A 14,676-nucleotide genomic window follows, 5' to 3' on the forward strand; every position below is an offset into this window, starting at 1 on the left:
TCTCGGGATACCTCGCGCAATTTTTCAAAGTTATCATCTGGGCTTCTTTTAAAATGGTTGATGCAATGCACAATCCCCGTAGACTCTCTATTTTTGGATGTGTTCTGAAACCGGATGCGGTAGAGGGGGCGTTTCAAAACAGATAATCTGGACATTTTTCATATTAGTGGATGAACGTTGTTTAAGCACAGAGGTATTTTTGATTATCGAAATATCAAGCAAAAAGTGGTGGACGCAAAATCTCGGGACAGAGTTATACAAAACATCTATATATGTGTATACATAGATAAATGCTTTATGCAGAGAATTAGAGCGGTTCCATGGACTACAAGGTATAGAATTGTCTTGCATGCTATAGCCTTTATGTTATTACATGTATATTGTTTTGTCTGTCATTTGATTTCATTTTAACTGTATGCTTAATATATTACATCGGTGATGTCAGATCGAGACATAAATCTCTGGTGGTGTGACTGAATTTATAATGATCGGAAAATAACTAGATAAATAAATTGTAACTTTTTAACGCGTAAGGAAGGTCCGTCCAATTTTTTTTTTAAGACCGGGAGTTACAGGCCTGCAGCTGTATACTGTAATGTGCCCTAAACATGAGTAAATTCTTAGATCCACCTAAGGATTTTAACAATGACGTCTCTCAACGTCATACAGTAAAAACCTGGTTGAATTGACGCCACTTTCCTTTACTTGAAAATATTTTGTGTTCGGGTATATTAAAACATTTTCTTCATTTTAACCCATTTTCTATAAACTTGTATATTTTACCAAACACATTAAGAAAGTAGTACGTTGTGGTTTTCTTTACCTATAGGATAAAACGCTATTTTCAATTAGCTTATAATACAACCTTTGACCCTTACACGTTTTCTAAACCAATCAAATGCAAGCTAAGAAACGCGCATGAATATTGTTCACGTTGCACTTTGCGTAGACAGTTCCTCTTGTGGTGGTAAGAATGTTAGACGTGTGCTAGAGTTAGACTGTTAAAACTTTTTTGTTTTTCTGACTTAGATTCTCATAATATTGTGTGTTTTGTTTTTCAGCTTAATCAGAAGCCACATTGGAGCATAAAAAGTCATTTAGATCTCCATAGGACGGATTTTTGCGGACGCAGTACGGTGAGAATCTTTGAACGCCTTGTCACAATTCCCGACACGTCGACACTTTGACCAAGATTGGTTATAATCAAATAACTTTTGCTAAATAGCTTTGATGTGACCGTTAACTATTTTGTTATATATTCTACAAATATGGACGATATAATGTGACTTAAAATGGTGCATCTTTTCCATGCAACCATCACAATCAATGTTTTCTTATAACACAGTCAGAGAAAATGCCGGTTGAGTTTGACAGCCTTGACACGTCACATAGATGTTGTATAGGATGATCCCTGAATTTGTCCATTACCGTTGATTACAAATTATTGTATACTTTGTTAAATGTTATTGGCTAAATTAATACAGATTCAATTTTGATATTTTTTATTCATCATTTTCGTTACAATATGGTAAAAATTATTGTTTTCATCTGTTATGTTAACATATCTTAGTTCATTTTCTAAATTTAGAGCAGAACTTAAAAAATTGAAGAAATTACAACAGTATTTCCTGGGTCTAAATATAGAAAAATTGTTTAGTCAACTTTGAAGTAAAACTATTTTTCATAATGTCTTTCTTCATTTTAATGTGTGCAGATATTTGAGTTTGATTATTTTCCTTCATGAGGAAATATAGCATCCCTAATTGTGTATTTGTGGGTGCTAGTTTTCCCAGAGATGTAAATAATAGAGATTGGCAACTGATCAAAATCTAGCGGTCCCTATTGTAAAGTATTCCTAGTTTAAATCACTAAAATCAGTATATCTTTCTAATAAACAATTACATCGAAATATAAACAGCTAAAACCTATTACCAAAACATTTAAAATATCATATTTTCATGAGTTTATATCTAATAAACTATTAAAAGAGGGGTTCTAGGAGGCAGTTGGCTACCAAATTTCGAGATTTCACTGATGTTTTATTGCTGGGCAATATATTTTCTATACATTAATCTTATTTTTCAACTTTTTGTTTCAATAATGTCTAAAACGTGCACATTTTTCATAAAAACAATATACTTTTAGTTTAAGATCATTATCTTAGTTTACTTATATGTAGTTCTCAGAGTAAGGTTGGTCCTGTAACATTTTGCAACAACAAAACACGCTAATGGCTGAGTTTCATTTCTCTGTTATTTATGTCTCTGGTTTACCAAAAACCTGTAAGCAAGATTAAAAAAAATTATATTCCCTAATCTTTACATACTAATTGAGCTTGTAACATATATCCTTCTCATTTCCAAAGTTATTTGTAAATTATTTATAAAGATAGCCTGGTCATATCCATTATTACAAGTAATACTAAGTACAACTGTAATTTTAATAGTTGTTAATAAAACAAAATAAACAAATGATTTATCAGCTCTATTCAATATTCAATTCACAATAAAAACAAAAAAATAATCTTATTTTTTGTTAAAAATTTTAGTATATGTGTTAACTCTGGCTTAATATGAATATAATTATGTCATTGTTGGTTTTTCATATCACATACTCATTTGGAAGTAATATTCAGTATGTGCACTTACATAACACATAACAGATAGAAAAAAAATATGCCATTCAACCCTTTCGTTGTTTATAGACTGTACTGTTCGACTTGGAATCGCCCAATTGACAAACGAATTTGGACATGGCTTCAACCTCAGAGAAGGTCCGCCCTGTCGAAGAAGAGGCCTATGCGCCCGAGAACTACGCTGATGTTTTCCCTGAACTTCCCCAGGCTCCCCCCCTGGAGGTTACTCAGTGGCCAGCCAAGACCCCAGCAGCATGGAAAACCAATGTTCGACCATCCAAGTGTACTCAGGTTAGAATAAGTCTACAAAATTATATGGTTACCGTAATCCGGTGATTATAATACGCAGTAGTGTACAATACGCACCCCCCACTTTGGACCTGAAAATGGTGTAAAAAAGCTTGTTGGGATGTATAATACGCATACAAAAATTGACCAAATGGTAATCCTGAGTATCAACTAAGCAGTTATACTTTGTATGCACGCTCAACTTCATCGCGGGAATACGCTACCGGAAATAAGAAAAACACAATATTTTCTTAGATACGGATTTATTGTAACTATATATATCGCAGTAATATCTTTAATTTATAATCAATGTTTTAAATAGACCAAGTATTAAATATTCTACTGTAAATAAAATCAACTACTTATATAATTGTTTAGTCATTACAATCCCCGTGAAGTGAAAAACAGACGATGTACAGGTATGGAGATAACGGACCTAATTAAATTCTTAAATGACTCCGATCAAAGTGATCAATTAGAGGCCTGGAACATGATAAAATATATGCACAAATAGTTGTGTTGTGTATAGCTAGTACACATAGCCTAAGGGGGGTGTCTGAGATACCCAAGGTGTCAAACGTTAGTGGAGGGGGAGCACAACTGTTTCAATGGCTTCAATTAACGGAATAGGTTACAGAATTATTCATATTCATAATTATTTGCAATAAATTAATTAGCATTACATGAAAATGGTTAAAAATGAGCCAAATGATGTGTAAGCTGTTTTCAAAGATCGGTTACAAATAGCACGTGGCCATCCAAATTCTATTTGAATAACAGCTGTAATGGCGGTGTACACGGAGATAAAGAATAGGCAGTTCAAATTAATTTTTAAAGGTCATTTTGAAACAGTTTATCTATTAACAGACTTAAAGTGTACATTTTCTTTAATTACATGCTATAACAATGATTTCCTAAGGGTTAAATAATAATATATATGTGATAATGAAGGAATGTTACGATGTATAGCGGGGTATCGGTCCTGTCTGAACAGCATAGGTAATACGGCAGTATGATACCCCGTGCTTCAGCTAGGGAAAAAATATGTCCAACTCCTATAGGGATGTATAATACGCACCCCTTTCTCACGGTAAAATATGCAGGGAAAAAAGTGCGTATTATAATCACCGGATTACGGTATTTCAAGGAAGAAAAACAAACATTATCTTGATGTGTTGTTCAAACTTTGAAAGGTTAGCATTGAAATTTCAGTCATTTTAGTATGACAGTATTTTAGTTCTACTTTTCATATGAATAATGCTTTGTGAGGTTGATTATTTTTTTTGTCATGATTAAAAAGAGGAATTTTTTTCAATGGTTTGAACTTTTATTTGAACAGGTATTCACTGTCCCTTTGGAAGAGAGAAGATTCAAGGAAATGAATGAGAATAGTTTTGGTGATGAAGGACAAACTGAACAGGCAAAAATCTGCAAAGAAATCATGGCTAAGCATGGTAAATTTCCAAGCAGAATTTCATCATAAATTATCTTTTTTTATGGAGTTTGTTAATCATACAAAACGTATTTAAGCTAAGTTGTTAACAGTTGAATGTAAAAAAACCATTTTATTTAACACTCCTGTTCCATATATTCTTATATCTATTACAAGCTCATCAACTTTGTAATGGACATACTATTCTGCCTTTATAGATGTTTCCATTGAGATCAGTTTGTCCAAGGATCAGAGTTTGACAGTGGTTATAACAGGAAGAGAACAGTTTGTGATGAGAGCTAGAAGAGAGGTCTTAGGCAGATTACAAACCCAGGTATATGATGGTCTTTATTTGCATTATGTTCTATATCTTTGTCATTTAAACCCATGTGCTCAGTGATATCAGTGATTTTTATATTGTTGTTGATTTGCTAGGCTAGTGACACCGTAAAAATTCCACGAGAATACCACCGATTTATCCTTGGGAAGAATGGAAAGAAACTGCAACAACTGGAATACGAGACTGCAACCAAGATCACCATTCCTAGAGCTGACGAAAAACTGGATGGCATTAAAATTATTGGACCCAAAGAAGGCATTGAACGAGCCAGACACGAAATTCAGATTATTGCTGATGAACAGGTATGTTCTATGTAATGAATATTTATATTGAAAGTTGTTGTAACCATTTTTACACTGGAAATGTTATTTTAGTATGAAGAGATAAAATGTCTTGATTAAGAATAGGAACACATGTTATTGAGACATGATACATTAGTTTTTTATTGACACTTTTTCACTTCACAGGCCAAACTAGCTTTTGAGCGACTGCAGATTCCCCACATCTATCACCCATTCATCTGTGGACCAAACAACACTCTGGTAGACAAACTAAAGGAGGAGACAGGTGCCAAAATCCACATTCCTCCCTCTGTTCTCAACAAGGATGAGATTGTTGTATCTGGTGATAAGGACGGTGTCATGCGTGCGAAAGATACCATCATGAAGATTTACCAGGAAAAGGTTGGTAGTCTTAAATAATCTAAAACAGAATTAAATAATATTAAATATATTCTCATTTGGATACTTTTCAGAATATAAAGAGTTTTTTTCCTGAGGATTGACATTTTTTCTCATGAAATTCTTATTTTTATTGATGTTTTAAAAACTAAAATTTATTTACAATTTTTGTAAATTTTTATTTCTAAAATTTATTTACAATTTTATTAGAAAAGGAAATGCCAGACAGTGTCTGTAGAAGTGAGAAAGTCCCAGCACAAGTACATCATTGGTCCAAGAGGCAGTGGAATTCAGGAAATCTTACTTGCAACAGGAGTATCTGTGGAGGTACCCAATCAAGACAGCGTAGAGACCATCACACTCAGAGGTGAACAGGACAAACTCGGACCGGCTCTTACCATGGTTTACTCTAAAGTAAGGCACTGCAGAATTTGTGTTAGCTTTGGCAAATTTAAAACATATCACAGATTTCTTAATAAGTTGGAGAAATAAGTGAGGATATTTTTTTTTCTCTACAGGCAAACAGTGTAGTTTTTGCGGAAGTTGAAGCACCAGCTTGGCTCCACCGCTATGTGATTGGAAAACAAGGTGCTAATGTCAGAAAAATAACCCAGGAATTCCCAAAAGTTCACATTGAGTTTACTGAGGGTGAGAATAAGATCAAGATTGAGGGACCACCGGAAGAGGTAGAGGATGCTGTCAAAGCATTGGAGACCATTGTCAGGGACTTGGTAAGGGAACCTATACAGACTACTCAAATAACAGCCAGCTTATGATAAGTTTTACAATGTGTTCATAACATTGTTTTTTACTATGTGTTTATGAATGCATTTTCATGAATTGCAGAAAAAGAGAATGGACTTTGCAGAGGTGACCATTGATAATAAATTCCACAAGCACATCATTGGCAAAAGTGGACAAAACAGTAAGAAAAGTTTCATTTATTTCTTTCATCCAGTATTAAAAATAAATGCACACTTTGCATTTTGCATGTTTTCAATCTTTTCATTTTTTTAAAATAATGTATTACAGTAACCAGAATTAAGAATGACACTGGCTGTGCCATAAAGATTCCATCTGACTCTGAAAATAGTAATGTCATCAGAATAGAAGGGGAACCAAAGGGAGTGGCTCAGGCTAAACAGGAGCTTCTGGAAATGGCCAAGAGAATGGTATGGAAATGTTTTTATGATTCATTAATCATGCAACTTGAAAATTAGTTAAAATCTTACAAAGATCAATACAAATTTATTTTTTGCAGGAAAATGAAAAAACCAGAGACATCATCATTGAACAAAGATTCCATAGAACCATCATTGGAGCCAAAGGAGAGAAAATACGGGAAATTAAGGACAAATTTAACCAGGTGCAAGTGACCTTTCCAGACCCAGGAAAGAAGAGCGACATTGTTACATTAAGGGGTCCAAAGAATGATGTTGACAAGTGTTACAAATATCTACAGACTCTACAGCAGGAAATGGTGAGAAAAATAAATGAAATGCAAATGATATCAAGGAACAAGAACATCTCAATCAACCACAATAAAAACTCAAAAAATTTATTACCCCTTTAATATACTGCAGTCCTGACTCTTGAGACCAATACTTAAATCAATTCAATGCTTTCCCTCCTGTTTGTTTATAGCATTTGATGAAACCAATATTTAGGACCTCAATTCTGGAAACGTCCTTTTGAAATTTTCATTGAAGTAGTTTAAAAAAAACAACTTTTGATGTACCTTTCCATATTATAACCCTGTAACTCTCACTCTCTCAAACTTATTTAAGGAATCATTTCGGCTATGAATACACTTATATATATGAATACACATTAATAACGGGAATGTTTGTCTCCATCTGATGTAAACCCTGCTTTTACACTCAATGTAAACAAGTGTGGCAGTCATAGATCAGAATTTTGAATTTACTTATCACGAGGCTGATAGGTGTATGATTAGGTTGTACCTTTCTATATAATGCTACTTGTACCTGAACCAACTGGGTAGAGTTAGCAAATTGCAAATTATTCATTCGAATATTAGAAGATTACTATTCATTTGAGTTCATACGAACATTAGTTTCAGCGCTAGAAATATTTGTTAATGCTTCAATAGAACAGGCAAAAAAATAATTGCATAATTTCTATGAATTGTTTTAGGTTCAAAGTAGTTTTCAAGCATCAGTCCACATCTTCAAAGATTTCCACAAAAACATCATCGGGAAAGGAGGAGCAAATATCAGAAAGGTAAGCAAAATAGCAAAAGCGTAAAACGATATTGAAAGATATAACTATACATTTTTATAGCATTTTTAAATGCTGTTGAATTTGTGTTTCAGATTAGAGAAGAAACTGACACTAAAATTGATTTGCCAAGTGAGAACAGTGACTCCGATGTGATTGTCATCACAGGAAAGAAAGCTAATGTTGAACAGGCTAAAGCAAAGATTGAGGCTATCCAAAAAGAACTGGTACAAACAGTTTACTTCAGAAAAGTTTGCAATGCAATTCTGTTGATGGATCAATATTTCCACAGTGTTCATTTTCATTCATTATTTTAAGGCTAACATCAAGGAGATTACAGTTGACATCCCCCACAAGTTTCATAATTCCATCATTGGATCCAAGGGTAAGCTAATCCGCTCCATTATGGAGGAGAATGGTGGTGTTATCATCCGCTTCCCTCAGGAAGGCTCCACCCAAGACAAGGTTACAATCCGTGGACCCATCAGTGACGTGGAGAACGCCAAGGCCCAGCTTCTTGAGATTGCCAATGAAAAGGTGTGTCTTCTTATTCACTGAATAATTCAATGATTGACATGAACTTCAAAGAACTTGTGACTTTTCATGGTGTAAAAATAAACTTTTAAATTTCAAAACAATCTTCTTCATTTTGACAGCAAACATCAGGATTCACTGTAGAAGTCAAAGCCAAACCAGAGTACCACAGATTCTTGATTGGAAAGAATGGCAGCAGTATCAGAAAGGTGATTATCTCAAACTAAAAGTATCCTTTCTTGTATGACTAACCAGAAATTTGTGCCCTTTCTTTGCATGCTTAAGATACATAGAAGTAGTTTTGAGATGAATCCTAATCCCTCCATCTTACCACAGAGCAGGTGACTTCTCTGTTCTGTTTTTGACTGGAGGAACAATGATGTCTCTGTAATTCTTTATTATATTTAAAGTTAAATTGCTGGGACAACATTCTAAAAAATATCCAACCAGTAGATGGTAATTCAGTCAAACTTTGGTATCTTGAACACAAAAGTCTTGAATACTATTGATGTGAGCAAGTGAGTCTGAAATGAATCTGTCATTAAATTCATTTCAATAACTGAAATCTTCAGTTTTCTAATTTTTCCTCTCCCATCTATGTGTAGTTTTGAAATTCCAAGATCTGATTGTAGAGTATTCCAGATAGTGAAGAAGTGATCTCATTGCAATTCATCTTACCACTGGGCAGCAACTTGCCTCTTCTGTTTTTGGTTGGAGGGATTCTGATGTATCTTTAAATTGTTTCAATTTTGAATTTTCATCAATTGCTTTACTGGGTCAACGAATATTTTTGAAATCTTGCACAGTTTTCAAATAAATTGAACTTGATGTGTTTCACATGCCTTTAAGGTTTCTCCACCCTCGATGTTTTTATGGTTTAATCTGTGTAATTTTTGTTTAAATTTGATGATTAATATGCAAACAATCAAATTAAAGTTAAATATTGGTATGTTGCAAATATTTTGTTCATGCTGTAGGAGCTAACACAAGTACACTATCAGGACAGTTATAGCAACGACTGCTCTCTTATCAAACATCACATTTATTTTAACTAATTTCGATATAATAAAGCAATTTTTAAAAGAAATTAATCGCAATCCTTTATTTTAAGTATTTTAACATTTTAGGGCCATTTAAAATTGCCAGTATGAAAGCTATCACATTTACAGTGCATTTTGATACGATTTTTCAACCATGAATAAGTACAGTTTAGCAACATAAAACGTCTATAACTTTTGAAATAATGGTTCAAACTCACTGAAAATTGGTACATTTGTAATTAATTATATATCCTATCGAAATCTGCAAAAAAATGTTTACCTTGCCTGGTAAAAAATTATGAATTGTGGTCTCTGTCAAGTTTGCCTATATACGGTTTTATCAGTTTTTCATTGAATTCAGCGATTTCAACTCAAACTACTCTCTATGAATTGTTAAACATTGGTGTCATTTCACTTTACATAGCCTAAAGTGTGTTAAACACAAGTATAAATCAAGAAATATTGGCAAAACTATGCACCACATAACACTATTATTATAACCGATAACGGTAAAATATTCCGGATTGCTCACAATGACGTCACACGACAATCGAAAGACCTTAAATCCATTTTCTCCATCTTACCACAGTGCAGATTGTCTGGTCTGTTCTGTTATTGACTGGAGGTAAACAGATGTCTCTGTAAACCTTAAATGTTATTGTTATGAGATAACATTTAACAAAATCGGGGACAACACAAAATCTTACAATATTATGCACAGTTTAGTAAATTATTTAAAAAAGGCAGTACTAAAATTTCTGTGACGTTTTAGGTGCGTGAAAAGACAGGTGCCAGAGTAATCTTCCCTTCCTCAGAGGATACTGACCAGGAAACTATCGTCATCATCGGGAAAAAGGAATCAGTAGATGAGGCCAAGAAGGAGCTTGAGAGTCTTATTAAGAACCTGGTAGGAATAAAGATTGACCTTAATTCTTATTTCTTGAAATTTAGAATACATGAATGTAAGTTACACACTCAAGAGATTTTGTTTTGAGGTCATATTCTGCTTGCTTCATGAAAATCTCCCTTTTTTTTCTCTCACAAAGGACAATGTTGTGGAGGGTGAGATGCATGTAGATCCCAAGCACCACAGATACTTTGTTGCTCGCCGTGGTGAGGTCCTAAAACACATTGGTGATGAATTCGGTGGGGTGACAGTCAGCTTCCCTCGAAGTGGGGTCAAAAGTGATAAGGTGGTCATCAAAGGCTCCAAAGACTGTGTGGAGGGGGCAAAGAGAAGGATTCAGGAAATTGTGGAGGATTTGGTATGTATAGAAAACAAACACATTTTATAGATCTATGCTTAAACTAAAACTTTCAATAGTGATAGTAAATTTATTGAAAATTGACTGTTCTCACATGGCTTTATTGTTCATTACTGTTTTTGTTCTATAAACTGACCATTCTCTCTCTGCAGGAATCACAAGTGTCTGTGGACTGTGTTATCCCCCAGACGTACCACAGAACTGTCATGGGAACCAGAGGTGCTAATGTACAGGACATCTGTAAGACCTATGATGTGGGAATCAAATTCCCTGACAGACCTGTCGCAAATGGAGGTAAAAATGCTTCATTTATTATAGGTTATTTTCTATCTCTCCACTAATCATTTAAGTATCATGATAACAAGCATTTGGATAAGTTTGGTTTGTCTATTTTGTAGAGAACCACAATAATGGAATGGCAAATGGTGATGTTGATGAAGTAACAGCCCAGGGCTCAAAGAAGTGTGACACAATAGTCCTTACAGGAAAACAAGAGAACTGTGATAAAGCTAAAGAAGCTTTGTTGGTAAGTTAATAACATCAATGGAGTTTGCATGTTGAACACCCCCCCCCCCCCCCCTTCAAAATAGTTTTTAAGATTAAAAGCAAATCAAAGCCTGCCAAGACTAATTGTGAAATTGTCAATTTGATTCTTTAAAGGCCTTGGTTCCTGTCACTGAGGAGACTGCAGTGCCATACGACTTCCATCGTCGTATCATCGGACAGCAGGGAAAGGACGTAAGGGCGATGATGAAGCAGTTTGATGTGAACATCTCCATACCTCCCCCAGAGGAACACAGCGATAAAGTTAAGGTCACAGGACCCCCAAACAATGTCAAGAATGCCATTGAAGCTCTACAGAAGAAATGTGAACAGCTTGAGCTTGAAAAGGAAGAAAGGGTACTTATTTATAGATGTTACATATTTGTCCACTCTTACTGAGGTTGACATAGTTTTGGTCATTCTATTGTATTTCTATCATTATGATTTAAGAAAAGCTGTTCTATGTTTTAAGTGTGTAATTTCTTTCTAGATTCTAAAGGGATTTTCACTAACAGTGGCTGTGGACTCCCAGTACCATCCAAAGATTATTGGACGCAAGGGAGAGAGAGTGAAAAAAATCAGAGAGGAGCATGACGTCATCATACAGTTCCCTCGAGAAAATGATGCTGAGCAGAACAGCATCACAATCACTGGCTATGAAAAGAATGCAGAGGCCGCTAAAGAAACTATTCTCAACATAGTCCGTGAATATGTAAGGAACTTGTAAATTTTAATTTGAATTCTGTCTTAATTTTTAATTGCATCACTAATTATATATTGTTGTAAAAATAATAATTTGTCCCTGAAAACAAAGCTTTTGTATGATGCCTATCCAGTGGTCGAAATTCTGTTAAATATGAGTTAAAAGGTGGGTTAATAAACACAAACTGCTGAACTAATAAAATGGGTTTTTTTATCAACAATTTCTTCTGTTTAGGAGGAGATGACTACAGTTGAATGCAGAATTGACCATCGCGTTCATCCCAGAATTATTGGTCAGCGAGGACGAAATGTGAAGAAAATCATGGAGATGTACAAGGTTGACATTCGCTTCCCGAGACAAACTGACAATGACCCTGACCTTATCCTCATATCTGGAGATGAAGATAACTGTATGGATTGCAAAGATGAGCTGCTTAACCTGGAAGAAGAATATGTAAGTATCTGTTTAAAAAGATTCTTTTTTTAATACCATCATTGATAGATCATTTATGTTATGTTATTAGATGAGATTCAGAGTTTTTTTTTTACTTGTTTGAACATTGCAATCTGTTGTATTTTCAGTTGCAAGATGTTATTGACAAAGAGATGATGGGGCAGTATGAAAGACCATCTAAATATGAGGAGGAAAAACGCTCAAACCCTAAATCAACTGGGTTTGTGGTGGCAGGTGCCCCCTGGGATAGACCACCAGATACCTCCAGCACTGAGGACTTTCCCTCTATGGGAGCCAGCACAGTGGCACCCAAGGTCAACACAGCCTGGGGCTCCAACCGACTTGGCAAGCGCTGAGGAGCAGAGACTGCAATGTTTGCTTAGTAATGTTTTGGTTTCCAAACATATCCTATGTTAAGAATGCAAACAAGTTGTGTGATACATTATCGGATTATTTTTTCATGGTAGTTTTTTTTCACTCTCCCTCGTTATGGATGCAAATTATGTATGTAATTTTGGTTTGTATTTTGTAAACAAAACTGCCACAATCTTCATGATGCCTCCCTTAAAAAAAATTTTTTCTTTAAAATCTTTTCCCATTAAATAGAGCTACCTGTTGTCTTCAATACACTTTGAGATGCATAGTGCTATTATTGATGGCATTATGATGTATGTTATATCTAAATGAATGTTGATGGCATTAGCAGTAAGTAACAGCATGGACAGCAAATGGTATCTCTACATTCAACCATCCACTGTTGTGAAAAAAGGTTGTTGGATGGGTGATCTAAAAACAGGTTAATCATAACTCTTATGTCTCCTTGTAAATAGTGTTATTAATATATTATTATGGATATTTACTTTTGCATGTAGAATTATGATAAATGGAATCTTTTGATGTGCATGACAGTTGTAAGGAAGACTGTACATCATCACATTTATGATTTAGTAGAAGACACAGATTTGCTTGGTTCAGGGCATGCTCAACTTCATCCTTGCTTGTTTGATTTTACTTCATGGAGACCAGTTGTTTTCATTTTTTCACAATTGGCCAACAAGTGGTCACAATGTGCGCTAGTCAAGACACACTTCACCAGTAAGGTAAAGCTAGAGGTAAAAGTTTCCCCTGTGTTAGGCCTTGCTGGTGAAGTGATGTTGTAAGATCACAAAGATATGCATTTTCTCTTGATTGTTGCTACTTGAAATTTAGTACTAGTGTCTGTATATGTATATGATATATATATTATGTAAAGAATAATATTTTATTAAGAATTGCAAATTGGTCATTCATGATGAGCAGTGATTACATTCATAAGCAGATGTAAATACCATTGATCTTATCATTATTATTATTTTTCACTGTTTTTATTTTGTTGATGCATGAATTTAAAAAAAACCTTATTGTTTTGAAGCGATGACTAGTGAATATTAAGAGATATTTTTGGATCCCTCGTGTACTTGATGTATACACTGATTTATATATGGACAGGTGCGATATCACGGCACCTTGTGTTCTTTACAGGGACTTACTGTACTTGTATGTTGACCAAACTTTACATTGAATCATTTGAAATAAACTATCAAGTGATTAAAGATCTTGTTTTCAATTAATTTTTAATTAAGAAGCTGTGTCTGCCTATCATCCTTTAACTTCTTCTGCAAAATCTTTTTGTACTGGACTTTCAAGTCCAGAGTCCGAAAAATTCATTGACCAGTACTAGTGTTCCATGAGTTTTCATTACAGCTGAACACTTCTCGTAAAAGGCATTGTTTCAACAATTATAGTAATTAGGGCCCCGCAAGGATTTGTTGGTGCCCTATAGTAATCGCTCTGTCTGTCCGTCCTTCTGTCCGTCCGTCTGTCACTCTTCCGTCCACAAATTTCCTGTTTTTTTCTAATAATTTTTTTTATGGTTGCCCAATCAAGTTCAAATTTGGTATGGTAGTTCAGTAGGCAGAAATACATATTTTGATGCTAAGTTTGGTTCTCTATGACTTCTGGTTTGGAGCTGGGGTGGTGGGGTAGATTCCTAACTATGCATAAGAATGAATTGGCAGAGAGAGATAACTGCTGAGAATGAATGGGCAAAGAGAGATAACTGCTGAGAATGTTACCATTGTATACATGGAAGGCTGTGCAATATTTGTCCTTTGGGATTAATTAACCTTCCACAGGATGAAAATCCTAAGCTTTATCTTTATCTGTCACATTGAGATTAATTACTGCACTGCCTGTGTCTGCAAATGAACTTTGTTTTGAAGTTAAGGGGTCAATTTTGAATGATGTGTAGTATTGTGTACATTCTTTGAAGTATGGATTTAAAATATAATATTCATATTTTATTTTGGTTGAAATACCGTACACAATGATTTATAATAATTTTATTGAATTCTAAAATCAAGATATATATTAAGATATCCTTTTTCACTATTTTATTTTTTAATTATTTATTTCATTTTTGTCTGCCTTAATGCTGTTAATTTTAACAGGTAATCAGATAATAACCCCATTCTGTCATTTCT

At 34.4% G+C, this 14,676-nt stretch overlaps 1 protein-coding gene across 1 annotated transcript; it reads left to right on the forward strand.

The window, feature by feature from the left end:
- Nucleotides 1-947: 947 nt before the first annotated feature.
- LOC128188320 (vigilin-like) lies at nt 948-13,746 on the forward strand. The gene is made up of 24 exons (XM_052859299.1): nt 948-967; nt 1,062-1,136; nt 2,705-2,926; nt 4,263-4,377; nt 4,574-4,689; nt 4,791-4,997; nt 5,163-5,378; nt 5,586-5,789; nt 5,894-6,106; nt 6,222-6,300; nt 6,408-6,547; nt 6,637-6,855; nt 7,533-7,619; nt 7,712-7,843; nt 7,935-8,153; nt 8,273-8,359; nt 9,963-10,097; nt 10,237-10,455; nt 10,608-10,749; nt 10,854-10,981; nt 11,116-11,355; nt 11,489-11,710; nt 11,936-12,154; nt 12,283-13,746. Exons 3-24 carry the CDS (start codon nt 2,753-2,755, stop codon nt 12,508-12,510), a joined length of 3,741 nt encoding a protein of 1,246 aa, XP_052715259.1. The 5' UTR covers nt 948-967; nt 1,062-1,136; nt 2,705-2,752; the 3' UTR covers nt 12,511-13,746.
- The last annotated feature ends 930 nt before the right edge of the window (nt 13,747-14,676 follow it).

The sequence above is a fragment of the Crassostrea angulata genome, chromosome 6, assembly GCF_025612915.1.
Source record: "Crassostrea angulata isolate pt1a10 chromosome 6, ASM2561291v2, whole genome shotgun sequence".
Classification (NCBI taxonomy): Eukaryota; Metazoa; Mollusca; class Bivalvia; order Ostreida; family Ostreidae; genus Magallana; species Magallana angulata.